This window comes from Platalea leucorodia, assembly GCF_965183815.1.
Source record: "Platalea leucorodia genome assembly, chromosome: 7".
Lineage (NCBI taxonomy): Eukaryota > Metazoa > Chordata > Aves > Pelecaniformes > Threskiornithidae > Platalea > Platalea leucorodia.
Genome location: NC_138829.1, coordinates 40,546,902 through 40,573,403, shown reverse-complemented (window position 1 = coordinate 40,573,403; position 26,502 = coordinate 40,546,902). Strand labels below are relative to the sequence as shown.

Sequence of the window (26,502 nt, the reverse complement as noted above, 5' to 3'; positions counted from 1 at the left end):
CACTCTGGGAGCTCGTCACTTGGATTCCTCTCAGGCAAAACTAAACTGGGAGATAGACTCCAACTGCGAACTGGGGCTCTAGCCCCCCCCCCCCGTTTTTACCAGTTGCAGTCCTTAGGCTGACACCAACAGCAAGAAACAGTGGACTACAGCGTAAGCCCGTCTTCTCCTTTGCCACCCCTAAGTCATGCTGGGAGCGCTGCTCATGTCTTTTTTTTGATATTGTCGCTGTTAAAAATACAGCTGGAACCTCAGCATAAGTTACAGATGATGAATCCAATGAGACTCACTAGTTTTTACTAAAAAGCACTTGTTTTTCCTTAAGAACACTTGTTATATTTGTACTCTCCTCTTTCATTCATAAATTAAGGCCTGAAGCAGCTGTGGGTCAAGTCACCTTGTCTAGTGACACCAGGCAAACATTATTCTGTTTTGTGGATAATGGGTTTTTTTTATATTAAAAAAGGACACATGCACTCTTTAGTCTGAAACACCCAGAGCTGTCTCCAATGAGTAAATCACTGTCATTTTTACGTTTGAAAAATTCACTTCTAACTCAGAGGTACAGAGAATTACACCATCATCTTGTCCTAGCGTGAAGATATTTGAGACAGTGTACAGACAGCAGCTGAGTATTTCGAAATTATTATCACTGTAGCAACAAGTGCTTCAGGCAAGAGTAGCGTTCATCAGGACTTTACACAATGCTGCACTTAGCTATCAGATCGAGGACGGCAGAAAGTTAGAAATCACTGATTAAACCGCACTAGGTAAAATATTTCCCTGGGAAGTATGAAGAACAGAAAATTACTGAGCATAAAGACAGTACAGTAGTGTTCTGGGCCTTGAAAAAGATTCAGAGAGAAAGGAAATCTATGATAAATACAGAAAATGCTTCAACAAAAACAAGAGGAAAAACATTTTAACTGTAGAAGAGAGGGCACATGGCACTCGTACTTATGTAAAAGCATGAAAACGGGCAATGCTGGCAGTAAAACAGGAATAGCTCGGCTTCTCCTTTCTACTACTACAGCTACATAAGAGAAATAATTTTAAAATAAGAGAATCCTTCATTACAGGGTGATTTGAGTAAACTTAAAATAGTCATTACAGGGAATTTGTGAGAATAACATCGTAAGAGAATGTAATAGTGCAATAAATGACAACAAGTGAAAAAAGGTTTTTTTTATTTCTCAGTGTTTCTCCACTGTCAATACTGTCCTTTTGCTGCAACATGTTGCAAAAAACTCTCTGCCTTTTCCATTTTAAACAGCTACAATATTTACAGGCTGTTTCCAGTAACACACGCAGACACATACACACTCACAGACACGCAGGTACATATATCCCTATCCCTGGCAAGGTATCCGTTTGCTGGTAGAGGCAACATATATTCATTGTCCATTAAAAACCAAAGCCATCCTCTCATTTATGCTCTACTCCCCTCTCCCTCCATTTCCTAACCAGCAACTTATTGTCAAGCTTTTGGGGGCATCTGTGTAGCAAGTTAAAGCATCCAGCTATTTGATCGCCATCTTTCAGCATTGTGGACTAGGTGTACTGGGATTATCTATTCAAACTGTACATACCAGAAGTCATAAAAATTGCTCATATTCAGATGTTTGTGACCAAGTGATGTATGTATACTCCCCAAATCTTTTGGAGCAGCCATCTTAATCACCTTTTTAGAAATATGCATATCATGCTGGGGTGAAACAAGCCACATGCTTTACTTTCCACCAAGGTGTTATGTACCCACTTTTTTACTAAGGCACCAGTAATTACCAGTATAATTTCTGGAAGAGTCCAGCGCCACTGAATGTACTGCATTAGATTATCAAATAGCAAGCCAGACAAGAAAAGAATAGATGCCTATATAATAGGTATAAAACTCCTTAATAAAATTAAGTACATAAAACCTGTGGTGGTATAACCCCAAATCCAATATAAGTTGAATAATATTTGAATAATATTGTTAATGGTAAGAAATGTGATCTATCCTGCTCCATCTTGTGAACGGAGATTCCTGTAATTGAGGAAGATCTTTAAAGCAATGTCTTTGTATCTACGCTCCTAGGTCGTATGGTGGTGTGTGCATTATCAGAGAAATGATCTGAAGGTTAATCCAATTGTAAGGCATCTCTTCTCCCCCCTCGCCCTCACACCCTAGTCCAGACCAAGCTTTATGGCCACTTGCCAAAGAGCCAAGGGCATGGACCTGTGCCACAAGTCTTCATCTCTCACCTCACCAGTCATCTAGGCTTCTCGTAAGAGTCCTTCAGTTCCCAAAGGGGTTGTGAACAGGGGGGTAAGGAATGCCTGGTGATGAACTAACACAGCTGACAGGAAAATTGAGATCACCACTCAGAAACGTGCCAAATGTCCCAGGCAAAGTGGCTGTAGGAGCATTCAACCTACATGGAATTACCTTAAAAAGAATCACCATCATCTTCCCCCTTGCTCTCCCCCCAACTCTGAAATCATTTCATAAATGCTGAATGATGACAGAGATTCCCAGAATTCATCACAAGTACCACACAGCGCGAGTGGCACAGAAGTCCAGGTGTCATCAGTGGTGTCACATACACATTTTAGGGTTTTGTTTTAATCAGCATATTTTAAAAGATTTCACAGGGAGGTGAAATGGGAAGAGGTTTTAAAAAATTAAGTAGCAGCCATTTTTACCAATGAACATAATCTGATTAGTGGGGTTTTCAAGCACTTTTCTGTAACTGAGTATTTGTTTTAGGGAGCAGTAAGTCCTCACGTATGTACACATAGATACCACCTTAAAAGAAATCCAAGAGAAACAAAACAGACTGGCATCCACCTGGAAGCTAAAACAAGACGACTCAACTGGAATGTTCTTATGGCAAGAGACTAACACACGGTGCAAGTGGACAGAGTTAAAGCACTCATCTATAATGGGTTTTCATGAAAGCTTAGAAAGATCTAAAAACAAACAAACAAATTGCTCTATGCTGAGCTCAATCCAGACTAACAGGACTAGTTTGAAAATACCCATCTCTTCCATACTCACAACAGGAGAAAAACATTATGCATCAAGACAAAGGCCAAAGAAAAGAAAACAAAAGATGAAGTTATCTCCATCTGGAACAGAGGTTTCCATGGACAGATCTATCCTGTGGGGAGTCAGAATAAAACAAACACCGTTTTGTCACTTGCACAGTGGAAACCGAGACAAACTTTGCACAAACCAATATAAAATCATTTATGAATCTTAAGAGTTCCAAATGCAGGAAAACTTTAAACAAAAAAGTTAATTTTCCAAAGCCTTATGGAAGAGTGAAATTTCAACTAGGTGGCTTCTGTTGAGCAGATCTGGAATAGGTACAAGCACTATGTGAATGGCTTCACAACAGGTGTCTGCTGAATATCTGAAAGAAGGTACTAACCTGCTAACTGGCCACATTAAAATCCATCTCCTGAAGGCAACACACCAAAAGCCTTAAGATAAAAAAAAAAAAAAAAAAAAAATAGAAAGATCCATCAATTCTCTTTGCCCCTTAAAAAAGGCTTTCTTCTTCCCCATCTGCTGTTTGCTGATCTAATTCCAAGCAGTTACATATTCTCTACAATTTTTATGTTAACAAGCCATTAATTCCTGTCATGTCTATTACCAGCAATGGGCATTGTTGTTATCTCACCCTGAAGAGAGTGAAAGAGATCGCCGAGAGCCAGGGTTAACAGACTGAAAGTTGTTTCAGTTGAGTTTTTTAAAAAAAAAAAAAAAAAAAAAAAAAAAAAAAAGTCTTTTGTTTTTCAGTCATTTGTCTACCTCAAGGCTTCAGTATAGGAAAAACACCTTGTGCAACTAATACCAAATGGGTGCCTATTTTCAATCAAATTCTTCTTTCTAAAACGAAGCAATATTCCTAGTGATACAGGAAGCCCCGTAATTACCTGAAGGGAAGGACACAGAATAAAAACTTAACTAAAACACCTTCAATTCAAAACTTACATTTTCTTCGTTCCTGACAGCAACATTACCAGACTGCTGAAGAAGGTTCATCTACTGTACTATGTTTTCAGATGTGCAGGAGATGAATTCAACTACATTATAACGTGCACATACGATAAACTACATGGAACAGCAAAATTATTTCAATGGTGGCAGATCCAGAACTGTGCATTTATACCAAGATTAAATGGGACTGCATATGCATAAACCAAATAGTAATATGCAACTGTAAGATGCACAGTATTTCGAATACAAGTTTGCATAGTGTATGATGTAAGCAAGGTCCCAGTATAATTCACTGGGAACAGTATCTAGAACGGACGAGCTACCAGGCAGGCAGACTTACCCTTTCATAGCTAGATGGCATACAGTGACTTGAGTCGGAACACCAATATTTCTTAGGTAGCTGTTTCTTCCTTTGTTTTTTCTCAACCCATGTAATTTCACTCTTACATTAGGTACATAATGGACAAGGTTTCTCTGATGTCAGAGAAATAATTACAATAACCTCTGTGGTATGTCAGAAGTCTCTTCTGGTTACATTACATGTAAAGAAGCGGAGGTGACTGGGAAGAAGATGGCTGCTCCCAAAAGCTAGGAGTGTGTGCAGTTTCCCCACAGAGTCCTACATAATTACAGGTCAGAAACAGGAAACAATCACAACGGGTACATTTTTTCGTATGGATTAAGAGACGTGAGTCATAGGAACTGCAAGTCAAGAACAAACCAGTTTCCCTCTCACACTCCGATGATAGTTCTGAGTTACTTGTTTCCCTGAATACACACTTTTAAAAAAATACAATAAAACCTAGGATATGTAACACATGAATAATTCAACTTCACAGTTATAAATACTCAAATTACACTTACATAGAATATATAATCACAGAAAATAAAATTCAAGTTATAGAAAAGAATGAAGACTAAAGGGAAAGAAAAGGCAAGGTGGTAAAAGTGATACAAGTTTAGGGCTGTGCCTTCTATAAAAGCTCTTTAAAAGTTGAAGTCAAGTTTTTGTTGTTTTTTTCATTTGTTTGTTTTTCTGGGGGTTTGTTGTTGCTGTTTTTTTCTTTTTAAATTGGATGGAATCAAAAAAACCTTCAAGCATCCATGAAGTAATCATGGACCTGCACCTCCCCCTACAAAACTCAAACAACTGTCTCTGCCAGAGAAGAGCCAATGAAACAACATAGCCAGCTCTGGGTGTAAAGAAGCAAAGTAGTCATGGCTAGTGAAGGGAGGACAGATGAAAGGTAGTATATCGGGGTCCACTTTAAAGCTAGACGTGTTGTATAGATTTGAGGTACCACTGCCACCACAATAGAGTCTGATGTAGTACAGGGATACTCAGGTGCTTTTCTAGATATTTGTTATTTTACCATTTATTGTGAAGAGGATGCAGCAAATGCACTTGTACGAAATACAGAACATAGAACCAAACCCATGGCACAGCCCTTACCATCAACATGTATATGGAGAGGGAGGGGATTAATCCCAAAGGCAATTTAAATAATGGTATTTTATATACTTATATTTATATATATAAATAAATGTTCTCAGCAATCTCAGGGTTGTTTTTAGTGCATTGCTGTAAAAAAATTAGTGCAGTTCTCATTAATGTTTAGCTCATAAGGAATAAGAATCTATACATCTGTTCAGTCTCTTCTTGCCACACCTGAAACCCTTACACTGTTCCACCAAACTGAAGGTTTGTAGTCAATTTCTTTAAAATAAGGTGGATGAATTCCACGCACTCTGTGACAAGACATGGCAATTTTTGGCAAAACAATTAGAAAAATATGAGGTGCTCTGATCTTAGAACTGAAAAGTTTGTTGATTTAAAGCATTACGCAATGCATAAACAAAATTTATAAACAAAAAGATATGTCTCAACAATCTATCCTTCATGCAAATGTTTCTTCAGCAGCTAACAACTTAAAAAAAAAATTTCTTACACTTGTTTATTTGGGGAAAGTGACTTAGACAAATCTGTATTTCAAGTCCTTTCCTACAACTGGACCGAAGTTTCATGTCCTGGGAGCTGCTGCTTCTGGACCCTTCTCTCTTCTGAACCGTTGGAGAAAGGGAAGTTTCAGTCTCAAAGAGATTTACACTTCAGCCCCAAGTTCAAGGACTCCAGTTTCAACAACAGCAACATATTTATCTTCGATTTGAACCAGCAGGATGGTTTTATCTATATGGGACCGACTACTTGGATCTCTGCTGCAAGGCACCCAGCGGTGAATCACCTGGAGGGAAAAAAACAGTATAATAAAACTTAAGTTCCACAGGGAGAGCTGCTATATCAAAGTTGTGGCTGATAATTCAAGACCCTTACAGAGCAAAAGGAGCAATAATATAAAGTGCTATACTGACTTAGTTTCTCATTTTTCAGTCACAGCATACCTACAGATAAGCTACTCATTGAAGTTTTGCTGGAGACCTGCAGCTTACCTGAGAATAGCCAGCCTTTGATTTGCATTTCAGCAGGAACAAACAACTTGACCCAAATCAGAACCAAACAGTCCTTGCAAAGTTAGTAACAATTGAAAAAAAAGTGTATACATATGGTTTTGGGATATTTTGATGCTCTAGCTGTAATAGTCTTAAAACACCTCAGTGTTCTGCAGCACATAATAGCACAGAACTGCAGTTTATCAGGAGTTATGTGTGAACTGCTGTCTCCAAGTCAAGTCCCACTCCCTGATTTTGTTCCCTACTCACTGTGAATTCAAGGTCAGTCTTTCAAGTTAAATTATTCAAAGATAATTTAAAATGAAAATTATTACAAAGAGGAAGGGTTTCAGAAACAGTGCCACAAACTACTGCCCCATACTCCCTTGGAGCTACAGAATTCAGGTACTTTGATCTGCTGCTTCCAAGGATCCCACCTGATACTGACCATCAGAAGGTCCCTTTTCCATACAGGCCCTTGTATGACCTTGCATGTCTCTGCTCAGCCGCCTCCATAAAAATACAACCCTCAACTTCTGGGTGCCCCAAAGGAACTACAAGGATGCTCCAGTAACATGGTTTTCAGTATTGCCAGATCCATAGAAATAGAATTATCTCAAATTTGCCAGTTGTGGGAAAAGAACCCTAAATTCAGGACAACATAAGGTAAAAAGCAAATACAAATAATTTTTACAAAATCCAGGACAGTACAGTTTTCAAGAGTTCTAATGATACAGGTGGGGAAAAAAGGATAGAAAACCACAAGTAATCTACATCTTCCAAGATCAAATCCAAGAGACCCCCTTAATCCTCACTATACCCAGGTGACAGCTGCCAATTTCTCTACCACTGGGTGAAGGAGATTCAGCTTTGTCCGCTGCACGAGATCTACACTGCACCTACGGGGAGAGCATTTCAGCCAGGGAAGCATGGCATCTTTAGTTCCTCTTTGTTTGATGCAACAGCATGATATTTAAGCTGTCTGTTCAAGTCTGACTTCATCGAAGTCTGTCCAAATAAACTTTTTATGCTGCTGTATGAAGTGGTGCCAGGAATATTCTATCCCCAGACACATAAAACATCTCCCAATAAAGTCAAAGTACTACATCCTTGTTGTCCAACTTAAAACAGGTGCCTTTGAGATAGCTACAGGCTGACTCCAAAGGCATCAATATCGTGGCTCCTTGAAAACTATGTATATGTGAAAGTTGTACACAGATTATAACTCACAGCAGCCATCCCCCCACACTCAGTTTTACCATCTCTTCTATCACGATTAGCATTTATTTGATGCCCATGACTAATAACATGCAAAATGATGTCGCTAGATAGTCAAGAGGTGATAAGAATATCTTGGGGGGGAAAAGGGTTCTTCTGCATGCCAGTGTCAGGTATCATAGAAGGATAAGGCAGAGTATACCTTAATCTCAAAGTCCTGGAAAAAGTACCTACAATACAAAGAGGATGGCTAAATTTCATTTCCTTGAAGAAACCCTATAATGTCTTTGTGTATTATATATACTGTACTGTATACTCAGCAAAATAAAAACCAGAGTTAGGAAAAATGCTTTTTTCTATGTAGTAGAAAAGTTTTAAACAACTGAGTGCTGAACTTCATACTGAGAGCACTGACATAAGGCTTTGGCTGGTGCTTTATGAGCAGCATCTCAACAGGTAAGAATCATTTCTGCCTGTTTGCAGAAAGGACCGCAGCCACAGGATCAGAAAGGGAAGACTGTCCTAAGCTAATAGCTTTACTGATACTAGTATGTTTAACCACAGGCAGCTGAAGCAGGCAGTGGAAACTATGTCATAAAGTTAAATCCTCTCTTCCTAATCGCACATAGGATAATCCAGTGCTTCCCCCCTTTCTTCTTAGGTTAAAAGATGCTCTTCTAAAAAACCTGCCAGTATGCTGCACCAAAAATAGATGAGAAGCATTCAGAACAGTAGCTTACTCTGACCTTCAAATCCTCTTGTTTTAATCTTTACGTAACGTCAATTACTGTACATGTCAGCATGCTGCAATTTGCAAAACACACTCACGAACTCCTAAAAAAATTTGTCCAATGATACCAGGGAACAGGACATGTTTCAATATAACCCTTTACATTCACCATCTTTACGACATCATTGATCTGCAATAGCTAACAAGTAAATTCCAGAAGTATAACTTCTAAACCCAACATTAACTATGAATGTTTACAATGGCATTCTACGCCTAGGTGTTACCTACAAGGTAACCCTACTATCTTAAGAGTGGACTGTCAACTATGATACAATTATTCATGGAAGGAATTTATTTCCAGGGCCCTTCCGTCACATATATATATAACATCAAGGTAGATTTGGCATACGCTGTGTTATCAGCATATTGCCATTTCTTACCTGAAGTTTGCACATACATCCACAGTGATGTGGATGTGGACTTCCAGACAGCAAAATCCAGCCCCTGAATCCAATTTACAAATAACGCCTCCAATTGAGGTTAAGTAGTCAACCAAAGCAAGTTCTTTTAAACTGTCAGAACTGACATATTCCAAAAGAAAATACAGTTGTATTGATGAATGAATGCAGACACAATGTCAGTGACTCTTCCCTTTTACTATTTATCACTGAAAGAATACTCACTGGAGCATCTTTATAGACACAAAGGTCTAAAAAATGTATGCCTCAGTAAAAATCAAAAATCCTCAAAGATAGAGCTGGGGATTTTTCCTCCTAAAGAGAGCCTAAATTAGGAGATAAATTTTCTGACTAATGCAGTGAATTTTTATAAAATGCAGATATAAAACCCCTAGGGAAAAGGGAGATGGAGTTTCAAGACATAGGCTTTTGCAAGTTTTAGTTACAGCAGATTTCCTTCTTAGAGAGTAAACACGTATCATGTATCTATTATATAATAGAGAGACATCTAAAGACAATCTTACTTAGCTCTATTTTCATCAGAATAATTTAAAAACAAGTACTGTTAACCATTCAGTTAAGGACTCTGTAAATTGACCTCCCATATTTGCTCAAGGATTGACAGTTTAAGGAAAGGAAAATGAAGGCTGGATGAATGAGCGCAATGCCTGTTCATGACAAGAGCTGGAAGAAGGCAAGGAAGGAGAGGTGGCTGACAACATCTGAATCATCATCCTGCGTGTTTTGGATACAGTTGCAGGAATATTCCTCTGTTTCAAATTAGGATTCTAGACGTGCTCTTCCAGCAACAGTGACTTGGAGGACAGCTGCTGATCCAACTTACTGCTATATGTGTCTTTGGCCTTGACATCTAGGCAAGCTGCCATAGAATCAAGACACTGCCTTTTTTAAAATTAGCTTGTCAACTTCTAAGCAAAACTTACATGGCCTTCCATGCCTTCCTGAGGACTCCAGTCTTTCCAGCTGTTTCTTCCAGCTTTTAGCCGTATCACCTCATCTGGCCACTGCAGCTCTTTCCTTTTTGACACGTTGATCCCTTCCAGTACTTGACTGGGATCCATTAACTATAAGCAGGAATTGAGTTTTGACTGTTAGTTCAGCCAAAATTTAAAAGAAACAGATAAACTGTAACCTTTTGCATACTTCCAGAGAACTGACTTTAACCCACAGAAATAAATTTCTGTACCATTTCAATGTTGGAAACTCAAACTCCAGGCTAGAAGAAAGCCTGAGCAGCACAGAATTTGGAAATCAGGCTGTGGTTTCAGACACAGCTGACAATATACCAGTTCACTGCTGTCTGGAACAGCAGCTCTGGTTCCCTTTCCCACCCCTTCTTTCAGTTAGACCCTGACATGAGCCAGTCATGAGGACCTGGCACAACATAAACATTGGCAGCACATGGTCCAGCAGCAGGGAGGAGTTAAGTGATGATGAGTTGTTAAAACTGGCTCATCACTTCTTACAGAGTATCTTAAGAAATATGGTCTTGGAGAATTTACTGTTAGGCTGAAGAACTATTTATCTACCAGCATGGTTAGTTGAGACCCACCCTGTGTTTTGAAGTAAACTGGCCTTTCCACAGGGGAAGCAGGAGAAAACTCCTGAAAACTTCTTCCTATTTAAGGACAGAGAACCGCATAATATCCAATATCCAAGGGCACGTGTCAACTTTGCCTGTATCCTCCTCATCCAGAGCAATTAAGCAGTTTCATAAAAGGGCCCCTGCCTGCAAACAAAAGCTACTAAGCACAGACCTGCAAAATTAATTTGTTAACTTTGCCCACTATGATGCAATTAACTAAGTTTACTAAGGATTACTCTAAAATGAGGTGATATCAGCCATGAAATCATGTTTGTTATGACCTATCCTATTAAATACACGTCTTGATGTTTCCCACTAATGCACTGCCAAGGGCATGTATGTGGGGCTAATAAAAGCTCAAAGAGCAAGAATACAAATTTCTGGATTTTCACAAAATAAGTAAGGCTGTCATAATTAACTTAGTCAATGGTGTACTGTTTTCTGCTCAGTAAGCCCATACTTGTGGCAATACCCAAAGAATACATACATATGAGAACGAATAAATACATATGAAAGTAAAAGCAAGTATTTTTACACTTACTGTTGTGGAAAATCTACTTGGTTTAAAAGAAAAAAAGCTAGTTGCTTTCTGCCCTGCAAATGAGCTGTTTAGCTTTACATGTTGTAATGAATAAGGCAAACTAAGTATGAAATGGAACCGAGTCCAGCTGACATTCTCAAAGCTGCACTACAGCAAAACATACAAGTAACGTAGACAGGGATGTCTAAGCATGAAGGAAGGCTAGTTGTCCAGAAAACCTTTTCCTCACATTAGTTCTCCCAATATAACTGCACAATAATTGTATATTGAGACATTCCAGATTGTGTGTGTATTTAAAAGCAGTGATTTCAACAACATACAAGGTAACACTGACAAAAGCATGTGGAAGCATAGGTTAACTTGTTCTTCTGGACTATTCACCTGGATTCTGTAAATAACGTCATCCTTTTTGGCTTGCATTTGATTTGCAGGGCTTGCGTTACCACCTGACTGAGTTTCAGTTGCATTACTCCCTCCTTCTGTCCCTAGAAAGCCCACAAGGGCGTGCTGTTTACAGGCTGGGATGCTTTGGCTGGAGCTGCTAGAAGAGGGCAGTCCATGCTGCGCGCTGACCCCAGTCTGGCCAGTAGGTTCCATTTGGTTCACCATAGATAGGCGGGACTGGATGGATGATGGGAGGTTACGAAGGGATATCTGACTGGTGGAAGAGCGCCGACAAGGCACAAAGCCTGCTGTGGATGTGCGAAGAGATGAATGACGACTGCCGTAGCAATAAGATGAATGGCTAGCTACTGAGGCACGGGCAGGGGAATGTCTGACAAGGCTTGACTGCACAGAGTGAGAGCTCTGACTGGTGCCTAAAAGTAAAAGATACAGAATCAGGAGAGTTTGATATAGCCTCCCACACACATTAGATTTCCAACACACAAATGTTTTAGCGCTTAGATACAGAACTGATGGGTCTAATCAACAACTTCTAAAACAGCTGTATTGCAGATCTCTGTTGCATTTCATATAGCAGAGCATTTGAATACATTCCATTCATCTTATCTTGGAATTACATATTCTGTTCAATTCACAACCCCTGCAAGACAAGTAGCTTGAAAAAATGCTTCAGCCTTGCTCTTCCCGCATTAACAATTTGTTTCTTAAAACACTTAAGTTTCCCATACTTAAGGCATTAAGGTAGGTAGAGATGTCCCTGTTTCAAGATAATAAATATTTTTTCTTAATATGCTTGACTGGATGTTCAAAGATTGAGTCAGAAAATTTGTTAGAGCAAAAACTGTTTTTAAACAAATTCCGCAAAATTTAATGCACTGAAAGCGAAAAACAGGAATTGCAGTTTATAAGCATTACTGTCACTGCTTTTCATATACTAAGTACTTGCAGATACCTCTCCACAGCTGACAGACCTACGTAAGTTGTGTAAAAAAAAAAGTTCATTCAACTACCTACACTTTCATATTCTTTTTAAGTAAAGGCAGTGTTTGGAAAGCTTTTTATCAGCTTTATTGTTTATCACCTCCCTAACTACAGATCACTACGGACTCTTGGATAGGATTCAGCTAAAATACTATGGAAATAGAGAATCCATTCCACTGTATAAATAAGAAATATAAAGACATTCACAAAAAATGACAAGTTTAGCATTTGCGGACAATATGACAGAAAAGATCCAATCTGTAGAGATGCGTTATAAAAAAGTTATTTAATCTATTTTGCCAGCACAACCCCTATCGCTCAAATCTCTGTTTGGGAACCTTGCATTGCATAGATCAGCACTGTAGTTTGAGATGAATCCAGCAGGTGTTAACACTACATAATCAAGTCACTTTTGTTTGCTTTTTCTTTTAACTTAGGCCTGATTGAAAGAGCTGAAAGGCCAGTTCTGGCTATAGGATTGTACTTGTATAAAATTGTTGCTTTGTTTTATTTTAACTTTACCCAGAGTGGAGGGATGAGTTGGTGGATGAGCTGCAGGAAGAGCCGGGGGATGAGCTGCAACAGGAGGGTGCTGTACTGCTCCAGGTCCCTGCCCTGTAGTTGCATTCCCTCCTCCTTGCGACATGCTGCTCTGCGACTCATTGATAGTTGCATTGTTACTTGTGCAAGAAGCTCCACCTCCAGCATCTGAATCTTCAATATTTCCACCGCTATTGCAGCCAGCTCCACAACCTTTCCTTAGTCTGAAAACATAATGCAATTGACACATTAAGTCAGGCCTCCTAATCATCAGGATTCTAAGAAATGCCTTATGATGACAAGCGAAAGGCTTTACTCCACACAATCCACAGCATTCCCTAAAATCAGATAAAACTTGACTTTACTTTCTCAGAATATGCTTTGCAAGTATGAATACTGCTTTCTAACAGATTGCAATTTTCTTCATGACAGCTATTCAAGTAACAGTTATTTATACTAAGTCAAATGCTCATATACCTTCGGCTGGGGCTGCACAGCTAGAAGGCGCGTCCCCTGGGTGGTGGATAGGGGATCCCTCTCTGGAGGGTGCACCGGATAAAATTGAAGGAGGTGCCGCGAACCAACGCAGCCTAAGGGAAGGCCACCCTGACAGAAAAAACACTGGCCCTCCAAGTCATGGGGGTTGGGCAGGAGGCCAACTACCTCCTCCCGGAAAAAAAATTGAAAGTTGCAGAAACGACGAGCATCAACTTTCAGAGATGGAAAAATCAGTAATGAAGTGAGGAGGAGGAGATGGAGCTGGATCGGTCATGTCTTGAGGAAAAAAACAACAGAAGACTGCGCTGTGGCCCTTGGGACTCCAGAGCACGCAGCCGCAGACCGATCGAAGTTGAAGAACGATGTTCGCGCCTTGTGTGCCTCCTGGCACTGAGAGAATTCAGATTCAGAAATGCTCATATAAAATAGCTTTTGAAAAATCAAGCCACCTCTGAAGTACAATAAAGCGATAAAATTCTAAATATAAAATGCTGGTAGAACATTCTGGTTATTTTGTAACAGTTTAGTAAAATTTACGCTCCTTAATACACCAGTCGTGTATTCTTATACTACAAAAATCTTTGTCTATTGAGATGAGCAGGAAAAGAATGTTGGTTTCTGGTTTTGGTTTTCTTATGTATTTGGTTTCTTGTTACCTTCACTAATGTATGCACAGTTGTTTTAAGCACATATTGCAATTATTTGAGTCACAAATTCTCATGTGAATTTTGAACATTCAGACAGTAGGCTAGCCAACATTTTCCAGTGTACACACAGGCTTTTCACCACACTGTTTGCATTAATAAACTTCAGATGGACATAAAAACACAGCACATTCCCCCTCCCTTCAATTCCTACTTTTATTATTTTTTCTTTCTGTCGCACTCAAATACACTGAGCACTCCTTTCCAATTTTATTTGCCCCTGGGATCCCCAATTCCAAAGCATGCGTAGCTTGGATCCAAATCCTGTTCTGTCTCATATTTTCATCTGTTATTCTATCCACATGTTGGACAAGCAGATGGCAACAGAAGACAAACACCACAGACTGTAGTAAGTGTGGCATATTCTGGGGTGAAGCAGCACGTTCTGTTTTATGTGCTGTAGATGTCTAAGTGTAAATATGACCATCAGAACAGCTACAGGACTGTTCCAACCGTGGCACCTGCTCCCAAAACTGGTAAGAACCGGGACACACATTTCTGAATGCCACACACAGCTGCCACTGTTGCTTTTGGAGCCACAGTCGTAAGAGGCCAGAAGTGCAGTAAAGGTTCTCATGGCCTATAAAACACAGCACAGCAAGAGTTTGTACTGGGTTACTGAGGGGTCGTGTGGAGGGAGGATTATATTATCACTTGAGTTACTTGTTCTGGCTCTGACATACCGTGTATTTATAAGCACTCATGAAATTCTGAACAACAGCTTAAAGCTTGAGTTACTATGTACAAGCATACCCTAACAACATTAATAGTGGCACTTGCATGCTAAATGTTTGCCAGACAGGAACCCTACTAAATAGTCCTGATTCCGTAAGAATGATATTATAGACCGCAAAAAGTGATGGTACTGAAAAAAATAATACAGAAGTTGCATTGTCTCTCATTATCAGAACTGAAGTTGTAGTTCTTGCATCTAGACTTTCTGTCCTGTTTTTTCTGAGCCATCATTTACATAGTTTGTGGCATATGACTTACATGCCTTGAAGATTAATGCTGTACCAAAGCAGTTGCGGTATGGTACAGATGTGCCTGAAATAAAAGTCAAGGCTTATTTATTTTTGTGCGACTGAATGTTATAAATTATGCCGTGTTGGGCATGGATGAGACTACTTAATGGAATATGAGAATGTGAACACATACTAATGAGAACTCATTTCCTCAACTCACCTGTGCCATGTAGACACTATGAAGTTTCTGATGTTTCCTAAGCTGATAGCTCCCCCGAGAATCTCCTTAAGCTGTTCATGACTATCCGAATAGGAAGTAGTCAAAGGTGAGACGTAGATTGGGTATCCAATTGGCTGGTCACAAGAGGAGTTGATCATGTTCCTCAGAGCTTGTTTTGCATTTTGGATACTTCCTCTTTCTGGATTACGATTACGCAGGAAGACAAGCTCCTGTTGTTGTCCTGCCCATAGGCCACGCACACACTCCTTATTCACCTGCAAAAGAAGACAAATAGAAAGGCTGTGTCAGAAAGTGAAACAATGAGAGTGTGTGAAGACTGCTTTGCAATGCCCAGGCCTTCACGAGTGTATGTAATATTGCACCGCAGAACTGCAAGCATTCATATTCACTTCTTGAAAAGGCTGAACAGGCTTTTAAAAGGCTGAACAGGACACAGGCTGCAACAGTGAGAATAAAGCAAAACTAAGAATAGGATGAGAAATAAGGTATTTTAAGTCAGCAACTGATTTTCTGATGAAATACTTCCACTAGCCTTCCACTAGACTTCCAGAAGAAGCAGCCCTAGCAACGGCAGATCAGTAACAAAAAAGTAATGATTTGGGCTGAAGTAGCAGTTTGGTATAGTTATTAAAATACACAACACACTGTCACATTGCAGAACATGCACAAAGCTTACCTTAATGACCCTGAAACTGAGATAGCGCTTATTCAGCATAATGATTTTATATTCATTGGTGCCATCGTCCATCACGTGACGCAGAGCAAGGAGGGAGGGAGAATTGGAAAGAACTGCACTCCGCCAAGCAGGGTCCCCTTCATGTGCTATAACCAGATTTTCTTCATGGGTTGTTATGGCTTCATAAAGGACAGAAGGATCATCATATTCATCTGGAGAAGTGAAGTGATCCTGTTTCCAAGAACACATGTTCAATAAGATACGATTAACGTTTCAGATGTAACTATGTATAAAAATCTAACATTTTACACCTCATTCTTGAAAGGCTCGGTGCATTGCACAACGTTAGACATCAAACATATCAGATACCTACTAGAGAACATCATTAAAGATGACCTCTTTTCCAACAGATTAGTTCTGTTTGCTTGTGTTTGCTCCCTTTAACTTAGAAACAAAATGACTGGAAGGACCTGTCTGTTATTGATTCAAGTAAATTTCTAGTTGAATTTTACACTAGATTTATATCTATTTATAGTGCCTGCAGAAGCGTTTCAGCTTTTTTGCTTATTCACAAGCCTCCAACTGTAAAACTCACTTAAATAAAGCACTGATTATTCACTGAGACTGTATTATATGAAAATAGCAATAGGAAGAAAACCAACAAGGTTTATCTGTATTTTCTATTAAAAAGTTCACATTAATACTTGATGACAGACTATTTCAGCATCAGATACTATCACACAACTTACATTACTGCCAGTCAAATAAAACCACAAAATTCGCACGTTCAATTCAGTATTAGGTCACGTTACTTTCTGGTTAAAAAGGATAGTGGTTAATAGCTAAATTCTCAACACTGGCTGAAGCCTTGATATGCTATTGCACTGCAAGTGAATAAAATCACCCGTTATAGATTAACACAATAACGTTCAGAAAAAACTTCTTCTATTGTTAGAGATATTTGTATTTTTCTCACTTTTCCTTGAGGAATGTTCTCATTCATATCCACTTAATTCAAGCCCATTCTGCACAGTAACCCAAATATACTGAGAACACTTCAGAACTGTTGCAGTGGTACTTCTGCTGGTTTCAACAATGATTTTGTAATTATTCTACTTTGCTACATGTACTCCTAACACTTATATGCACTGTGCTGAATTCAGGGAGTGTGTGTTACATGAAGTTGATCCAATCACTGTGAGCTTTGGGGGACTTCTAGACTCTGCAATGAAGGTAAAAACTGTTACTTTATTTACTATTTAAAAAAGTGCAACTAAGATTTGCCTACTTACTGTGATTTTCAAGCAATCTGTTCTTCTACAGTACCAACTTTTCCGCCCTTCACACAGTGCTCATCACTCAGTACATGCTTTCTTATACTTGCCGAGCTTAGTTAATAAACACACTGGACAGAATTTGAGATTGTTCATCTTCACCCTCACTTCACTATAAGGACTGACCCCAGTTTCAGCTTATTGAAAAGCAACCTTCTCATTCTCACCTGAAACCTTACTGATGGGATCAATGAGTAATGCCAAAGTGTCTGTTATTACAACACTTCAAAGAAAAAAAAAAAAAAAGAAAAAAGAAAAAACAACAAGAACAACAACTCCCATTGGACAGCTGGAGAGGGCTGTACAGCTTTAAATGGCATGATAACCTTTTAAGCCAACTACATATATGTGGGGAGGGGAAGAGGGAGGGAAAATATCAGAAAGGCTGTTCATAAGGGAGTTATGTCTAGATGGATATGAAAACAGGGCTTGACATGTTCTCGGATCTACATTTGATGCAATTTTCAAGCTCTGCGCATAAACTGCATTCGCTTTTCCTCTATAATCACCTTCCAGATGAGCTATAATAAAACACAGGACAAGACATTATACTTCCTCATTTTCAGTTGTCCATCTCTATCACATGCCCTTTAATTCTCTTCCTTTTTTTTCCTCTCTCCCAGCCGCTTATTTTTAAAAGAACGAATGCACAGAAATAAAAAGAACTGGACGCATCTTCCTGTGTAATCTCTCACCTGATGTAGCTTAAGTGACATCCGTATTCCAGGAACCACTACTTTCCTCAGCAATTCCATGTCAGCAAAGATCCATTCATCTCTAATTGAAGATATACGGAAGTCACCCTTAAATAGGGCATGCAGGCCATACAAGAAGGATTCCAGATTACTGTTGAGAGGGAAAAAAAAAAAATATTAAGAAAACAGCCCAAATATTAACAGAAATACAAACATATGCACAATTATCATCACTGACGAGCAGAAAATACTGAGCTGTACAGAAAGGCACACAATTCTTCTCTATAAAGATAACTTACAGGATAAGACAGGGAGAAGAGAACATATGAGTAAGGACGTGCGTGTAAGCAAAGCCTGGACACCAAATGTCTACATGCGCTGAACAGGTAGTGAATAAACCATACATGCAACAGACTATTTACACGGACTAAAGTAAACAGGAACACTGTGAGGTATGCCTGACTTTATTCTGAAGATTTTTAAAGAGAAAACTTTTCAGGGAATGTAACACCACAATGGACCAGTTAAGGAGAATATGTAGTTTCAGTTGTGCATGCTTTAGTACAGAATAAAAATCTTGACAACTTTCTCATGCTTAAAGGCATAATTTCCTTTTACTAAGCTAACTTAAGAGTGAAAAATCAAATACGCTCTGATCACTCTTGCAACTGCATATCTACAAGACCTTCGGGGGCAATTGGCTGGTACTTAGAAGAATCAGTCAACAGTTTCCATGAAAGTGAAGTAAAACAGATTTTGCAGTCAGCATCCAGCTGACCAACAGCTTCCACATCTGATTATGCCTCTCTATTTTCTTTTGAAACCATTACCTTGTGATTTCCTGAAAGATACAACTAGATTTTACATTGGCAAGTAAGTTGAGGCTGTCAGTCTGCAAGAAAGAGGTTGCCATATGATGACAGAGTTGAGCTGAAGGAGGTTTGTACAACACAACTGCTTGCCACAGAGCCAGCTAAACTGTGAAACATCACAACGGTCTGATCTAACTTCCATCGAGACATGGGTGTTCTTCATTTTAAGAAGCTGTCCTCTTCTTCCCCCTATTTGCATATAGGGCACATACTTGGTACTTGGAGCAGGAAACGGAGCTTACTTTTAGAACTCAACCAGTTCTTGTTTTTTTCATCAGTTATCACTGGTGCTTACCCACACCAGAATTCTCACCTTGCATTAGGTCAATAAAACAAAATGCTTAAATTCAAGTTCTCCCTCATTTGCTGTTCTTTGGTTATGTTTCACTGGCTGTTATAACGAAGACAGGTTACATAGCATATCTGTCCAGTTAAGGAAAGATGACATTAAATATCTTTTCCTTTTATGAAGAGGTACTAATACCTAACCTAGGAACTCTGGGGAATTTTGAGAAAGGGAAGCTTACAACAACAATATTTTATTACCTAGACATATGATGTGAAGCTGTTCCCAGTGCTCTCCGCCCTAGAACACACAGTCCATAACACAGTGTCACCAGGGGTGAGTCTTTACTTGAATCCAGTGGCTTGTAGTAACAAAAGAAAAAAGGAGTAGTCAGGTGAATGGAGTAAAGAAACTGTCATGGAAAAATGTTCTGCCAGAAGGAGCAAAAAGACCCAAACACGTACAAAGGTACACAAATTCAAGTGTACATATGTACCTACCACACCAGTTACTCTTGCTCAGACCTTCAATAGGAATTCTTTTTTAAAAGTTTTGCAAGTATGTAGAGTACTTGCAAAGGCAGACACACACATACTGTATTTGAAATAAGACAAATTGTAAGCTGAACAGATGCATGCAACATTCCTCGTGGATACTGTGTATCTTGTATGCAAACTGTCGATTAGCAAAATTATGGAGTTAAGACAAAAATATTTTTACTGAATAAAGTGGATTCTCACTTACTGGTTATGAGTATATAATTTTGAGTTAACTGAAAACTTCCCTGGACTACAGCTTTATTCGGGGGAAACTCACCCTCAGCTCAAAACCAGTAGTAGCTGTATAGGGTATATTATGCCCTAGATAATAGTATCATTCATTTAAGTCATTAAACCTGATTTTCAATACCTACACAAAATATTTCACAAGATCGTGACTTGGAGGGAAACAATTTTCTTTGGCTGTTGTTTGTCATTTGACTGCAGAACACTTTAAATCTTACATCTGCTAAAACGGGCTTCTAATTAATCTTTTACCTCCAAAGCAAAGCTGAACTCTGAAGTCACAGATCCTTCATTATGCACATAAATTCCCATTATATTCCTGTCCCTTTAATCTCAATCAATTTCTGCTTATTCTCAAAGGCAACACTACTTTACAAAAAAAAAAAAAGCAAACAACTGTATGTGGTCTAGTCAAACAGTAAGAAGTCAAGGCATTCCTCTACAAACATACTAATATTTCTATTTAAAAGGTGGAAGGATTTGGAGAGAGGAAAAGGGTTGAATGTGGGATGATCATTTTCACAAGCCAGTAATTCCACTGGTTCAAAGGAATGGTATAGTATGACCACTGAGAAAGCAGCAGTTGGTCTTATAAGCTGACAACGGGTATTTGGTTTTGGGGTGTTTTTGTTTTGTTTTGGGGTTTTCTGTTTAAGTTAGGGCTGATTTGTAAACACTGGCATCTAAGCACAAAACATCAATTCTATAAACATACCCTTTTGTATGTAGGTAAATGCCTGACTAAGATTCAACTGATTCATTTGAGATGGTAAATGAAAATTCATTAATGAACAGGTTAAATCATAGACTACTTACAGAATTTATTTAAATTCACATCTCAAGAGCAGAAGACCAAAACCAGTAAACGACATATTAATATTTCAATTCTAAATCTTTATTTTAAAAATCAGTATTAAACCAGCCTGTAAGTCAAACCAACAGGGAAAAAAAATGAGACCATCCTAGAATAGTGAATGGGTCTCCTCACATGTTCATACTTACCTTTTCTCTTCGAGAGCAGCAATATTCTATCCAGTTCAAATATATCATACAGAAACTCTCTCTCGAGATCCCTGCTAGACGGTGGTCATAATCCTCATCAATATTGGGGTTAAATGTTGGGTCTACATCAACATAATTGCGGTCTGTGCACAACCGCAGTCCTTCCTGCATTGTCTCATTAGCTAGCCATTCCTCTAGCTTGGGGGATGTTGTGACATAATAGATGATTCCCTGAAACAGTAGTAGTTAAAAATACAAGTCAGTATTGCAACAAAAAAAGTCAATCTCAATTGTTCCAACTCATTCGCATTATTTTCCTGGTAATGAACAAAACTGACACACGGTAGCATTTATTTAGCTCACAGGTGCAACTACTGTGCACAAGAGAACACAATACAGGTTTGTATACAGGCATATTTTTCAAAGACTGTCAAGATTTCTGAAGCATGCACTGAAGTAATAAGGAAAGGAAAGAAGGATGGGACCGGACTCACTGTAATTTTGCAGAAAAACAAATACATAGGATTTTATATCTAGTTAACATGGAGGCTTAGATATTGAATTTCTAAAGAATTCAAATGCTAAACAAAAGACAGGACAGTTTAACAACCTGGGCGGGGGAGGAGAACCAACAACTTGTGTGTGTGTGCACGTGCGTGTGTGTAAGTATCTTGGAAATATTTCAACCTGAAGTTTTTCATCTTGCTGACAGAGGGTTGCTTATGAAAGATCTCAATTAGTAAACTGATTATCTGAAGACATCTGAGGCCTAGAGTCCTCTTACAACTGCAGGGCCTTTTTTTTTTTCCTTTAAAAAACAAAAACAATAAAAAAAAAACCCACACAAAAATAAACAAACTAAAAAATGCCAACCAAGCCAGAAAACCAGGTTTGGACAGACAGCTTTTAAACACTGAAGCAGCTCAGCTTTCTCCAAGACAGACACACTATTTATTTAACATTTTGTTTACAACACATCTATCACATTTGGGTAACAGCTTTCAAGTTTCTACTCCAGCTTCAGCTAAAAAGTGTCCTCTCTCTGTTCCAGACTACAGGGTCATTGTTCTGCTCATGCACCAGAGTATCAAGTAATCATCAGTACAGCAAACTCTGTCCTCCTTTGATGGAGGTGTTCATACATCTATAATTTGTATCACATTTTATGATCCTCATATGAAAGACGTATATTAAACGTTCAAGACGTTAAGCAGCTCCCAGATGTAATCTAGCCTACCACCCCCCAAGGGTTGCACTGATCTGAATCATACCTTCACATAGTAAGTGGTGAGAATTTTCCGGAGATCAAAGACTTGAAGCATGGAAGCTGCACTGTTGTCAGTGATGCTATAACCCTCCAGAACATACTTTGTCACAAGCACTTCCCAAGCCAGCCAACGCTGCCCAAAGGCAGCATTAAAGGAAAGCATGTGAGGAAGGTGGCCTGGTTCACAGCAACAAAAACCTTCATCTTCCTCTACACCTTCAGTAATGGCCTCTACTTCTCGTTGCTGGCAATAAGTTCCTTAGGAGAAAATAGACAAAAGAAGAAAGGGTTGAACACTTTACATGATTGCTTTCATTTTGACTTGTGTTTAAAAGTGTTTAGAATCCAACCAATCTCCAATTACGCTTCTGTAAGTGAACTATCTGCCAATGAGCACAGAAGATTTGCATAGCTTAATTTATCACTTTAGGACGACATTTTCGTTAGGTGTCTCTAAGAATCAATTATGGTAGCCATGTTGCACTAAAATGGAAAGAGATTTAGCATCAACTCCGCTAGAGTGAGCTAGTTTTCCTCACGAGTAAAGGGGGCATAAAGAGGTCCTGCAGCCCATTTTCAAAGCAATTAATTCACAGGATGGAACTGGAAATAAAAGTTTCCAAAGCAGAAGTCCACTTTTTAGTACAGACAGTTAAGGAAGTGTAACACACTCACCTCTGAATTCAAGCCCCCTCAGCTGGAAGGTGACCAAGCCATTTCCTATCTCTATAAGGTGTACTAGTGCATTGAGGTAGTCAGAGGCTAGGATGAAGCAGTCCCCAGTACTATAGTTTCCCCACCGACCCAACAACAAGTCTCCACATAGGCTGTGCTGAAGGGAACGGGTTAAATGTTCATAGAAGATTGAATTCAGGTTGTTATCATCTGAACCTGCAGGAAGATTGGATTTGGGTTATCTGAATCTGCAGAAAAACATCAAGCTTGAATGTCAATTATCACTTCACATTGAATCCTACACTTTTCTTCACAGCAACTTTGCTTCAAGGTTGTTCTCCACACCCCACCCTCCCTTTTTTTAAGGGACAACTACTCCAAATGAATGAGAAGTGACGTTTAGTATTTTTCACCAAATTTCTTCCCTTCTCAGTCACTCCTCCATTTTTCAAATTATTCCTTCAGTTCCACTCATGCATCTCTCATCAATCTATTCCACATAATAAAGTTCAAAAGCAAATGAGCACAGAAGTATCTCAGTAGTGACTGTTGTACTGGTCTCATCACCATGACATTGAGACACCCTCAAATAATGTTTGGCCTTTTTTAATTACTTAAGAAGAATTAAAAGCAAAACAGCTTACTGCATACTATAATTATAAATAAAAAAGTAAAGCAGACACACCTAAAGGTAAGGGGGAAACAAGAAAAAATTACAGGAGAGTCTAAAGAGTAAAGCAAGAGAGAGATTATGGAGGAGAAGATAACAGTAGACAGAACAACACAAAGGTGGGGCAGGATTGGAGAAGATCAGAGGGCAAACTGATCATGAATCCTATAAAAGTCCTATGAAAGTCATTTACATTTGAAAAAAACACCACTATTCCTCCCCCCCCCCCCCCCCGCCCCCCCAAAGCCACCAGAAGAAAAAAGCCACCAAAATCAGACTAGGAAAGCTACCTGGATTTCGATCAAGCTGCGAAGCCAGTCTTGTATTTGAATGATCCACACGCTTTGTGCTGAAAATAATAAAAGAAAGAAAACTTAACACAAAATTTATTAGTGTAAGAAAATCTAAGGGAAGAAACCACTAACAGAATAAAAATAGTTAAAAATATTCCTACTGAAATAGTTTCAAAAAGTTATTTTAAAATAATTTTATATGCAAATTTGCTGCTTTTCTCATGTGTAAAAGTATTTTCTGCCTACAATAGCATTATGATCCAATACCTAATAAAGTTTGTTCACAGTAGGTAGCCATAGGATACTCTTCAGCTTTAGATATAAGTGTATCTATTTTCTTAGACAGATATCGTGACAAACTTAAAAACAATTAAATCAGCACAGCTAACATTCCAGTAGACTTTAGTGAAAGGACAATTTTCAGAAAGGTATTATGTCATTGGCTGAAGTTACAACCTTAACTCTTTAACATAAGATTTGGAACATTGTATTTAAACTGTTCTTGTGTTAGAAGGGAAAAAAAAGCAATAAAGCAGTGAAATGAAAAATTAATTCTCCATAAATACCAGAACTATCCACTCATTTTGCCCTATGCTGTTTATCCAACACATTTAGCCATAGTTACATTATGAAAAACAAAGGACACAAACTTTAAAGGTCTTATTTCACCTACTTGTAGTCTCTTTCCCAGAATTTGACAGGCCTGGCATATGAAGTGATGAATATTGCACTTCCCAGAAAAGGATTCAGTGGAGTAGAGAAGAAAGCTGACACAGCTGCTTGGACAAACAACATTGCAGAATCTGTAGGATAACAGAATTAAGGAAAGCCAAGCAACAACTACCTTTTTTTCAAGCTTCTGTAATAGTACCTGAAATAGACAGCAACACCAATTAAGAGCAAAACAAGATCTCTAAGAATTTTTATGCAGCAAAGTATCTTTACAATACCTCCAGCAATAAGGGGATTATTTTTGTTTTTAAAAACAGAGAAATAGGTGAAAATTTGGCACTAGACATGGTGGTCATTCTCTTTCGCAAAATTCTGCGGACAATACTAACTCTACACTCCATTCAAACCAGTCTACAGAAGCTTAAAATGCAAAACTCAAGAACTAAAACCATAGTTAGTGACTCTTGAGAAAGTGAATGACTGTCAGAAGAAAAGCTGTGTCATTTTCAGAATGAAATAACTCCTGCTCCATGTCTCTCATGTCAGAATTCTATTCCTACTCTATCTGCTACTGTAATTTGTAGCATTGTAGCAAGGCAGAAAGTGTGCACAGTTTTTCATAAATACTCACTAAACAAACCTGTTCATTCAGTAGATTTAGCCCATAATACATAATCCATTATAACACAACATTCAGAAGTTATAAATACACGACTTCAGGAAAAAGTCTGAATTTTCAAAGGATACGTGGCACAGCAAAGGGCTGGGCAAAAGCATGGAAGGCAGATCCCCATGTGATCTGCCAGGGAGCAATGTAGGTATATACAAATCTCAATTTATAAAAGAGTTCCCAAAGCTACAGGAAAAAAAAGAAGAAAAGTAAAAAAGAGAAGAAAAATTTAGTGATTTGGCTGAGAATCAACATGCTTTGCAGAACACAGATATCCTGAGGAATTTACTGGTCACCCTAGAGTTCTTACTGATCTACCAGAAGCCTTGAGACTTACAAAACAGACATAATAACAACGCAAGTAACATAACATGCACTTCATTGTTCTACTAACAGAAACTCATGACATGTTTAGAAAGTTACATATGCCTTCTCAAGCAAACATAAGTTCTTTGGTAAGGAGAAGTCTTAGCTACCTTGTAGCATATTGATTACAGTACCAATAGGACTGATAACCTGGAAGATTACCTATTGGTTAGGACTACCTGTTTTCCCTTTTGAATTACCTGAAAAAACGAGAAATAGAGTTAAAGTTACCTTGCTGAAGAGTATGGACATGAAGAAGAGATCTAGCAGCATGGTCTCAGTAAAACTTTTGTAATCAAAAGTAAAGAAGAGCACTGTGAAAATAACAGTGACATACTGGCACGTTGGGCTACTGAATGATGAACGCAGTAACTTCAAGCCAGCTATTGTGATCATTAAAGCACCCAACCTGTATAAGAAATTCACACAAAAACAGTTACTTACTTATCTGCTGTCTGAAAGGGGTTTAAAGACCACTAAATTGTTCCTGTCATGCAATGCCAATCTCTTCAAACTCAAGTTTTTGATTTGGGTTTGCTTTTGGAGTTTTGGGGGAGGGTGGTTGTGGTTTCATTTCTTGTTTTTTTAAGACAACTTCAGATTTTTTTTTTTTAAAGGCTACTATCCAAGTCTTTCTATCTGTATTCTCAAGCCAATCAATGTTCAAGGATTAGCATTACTTGTAAGAGTCTCACTAAAAAAAAAAAAAAAAAACAAACACAAAGAAACAAAACAAACAAAAAACTCCACACACCAGAGGTGAAATATCCTTGTACTCTGAACAGAAACCTGGTCTTTAATTTTGGTTATGAATATTAACACGCAAAAATGCTAGAATTGCTCTAGATTAATCAGCAAGAGGATGCTAATGAACGCTGGATTATCATTATTTCCTGCATGACTATACTGCTCCAGC

General features: G+C 38.6%; 1 protein-coding gene across 11 annotated transcripts in view; it reads right to left on the bottom strand.

The window, feature by feature from the left end:
• Positions 1–26,502, bottom strand: part of PCNX1 (pecanex 1) — a 96,907-nt gene that overhangs the window by 2,600 nt on the left and 67,805 nt on the right. For 5 of the 11 annotated variants that reach the window (XM_082317561.1, XM_082317566.1, XM_082317564.1 and 2 more), the window contains 15 exons: positions 25,818–25,995; positions 25,298–25,406; positions 24,552–24,681; positions 23,876–23,934; positions 22,916–23,131; positions 22,245–22,498; positions 20,974–21,204; positions 19,447–19,547; positions 18,029–18,179; positions 16,000–16,230; positions 15,303–15,577; positions 12,898–13,139; positions 11,371–11,807; positions 9,787–9,927; positions 1,199–6,231 (listed from right to left, as the gene is read on the bottom strand). In XM_082317561.1, the coding sequence (XP_082173687.1) occupies positions 6,091–6,231; positions 9,787–9,927; positions 11,371–11,807; positions 12,898–13,139; positions 15,303–15,577; positions 16,000–16,230; positions 18,029–18,179; positions 19,447–19,547; positions 20,974–21,204; positions 22,245–22,498; positions 22,916–23,131; positions 23,876–23,934; positions 24,552–24,681; positions 25,298–25,406; positions 25,818–25,995 (2,896 nt within the window). In that variant the 3' untranslated portion in view covers positions 1,199–6,090. Of the gene's footprint in view, positions 1–1,198; positions 6,232–9,786; positions 9,928–11,370; positions 11,808–12,897; positions 13,140–14,351; positions 14,698–15,302; positions 15,578–15,999; positions 16,231–18,028; positions 18,180–19,446; positions 19,548–20,973; positions 21,205–22,244; positions 22,499–22,915; positions 23,132–23,875; positions 23,935–24,551; positions 24,682–25,297; positions 25,407–25,817; positions 25,996–26,502 lie in introns of those variants that run through there. The other 6 variants (XR_014228749.1, XR_014228750.1, XR_014228751.1 and 3 more) reach the window with 6 other exon arrangements.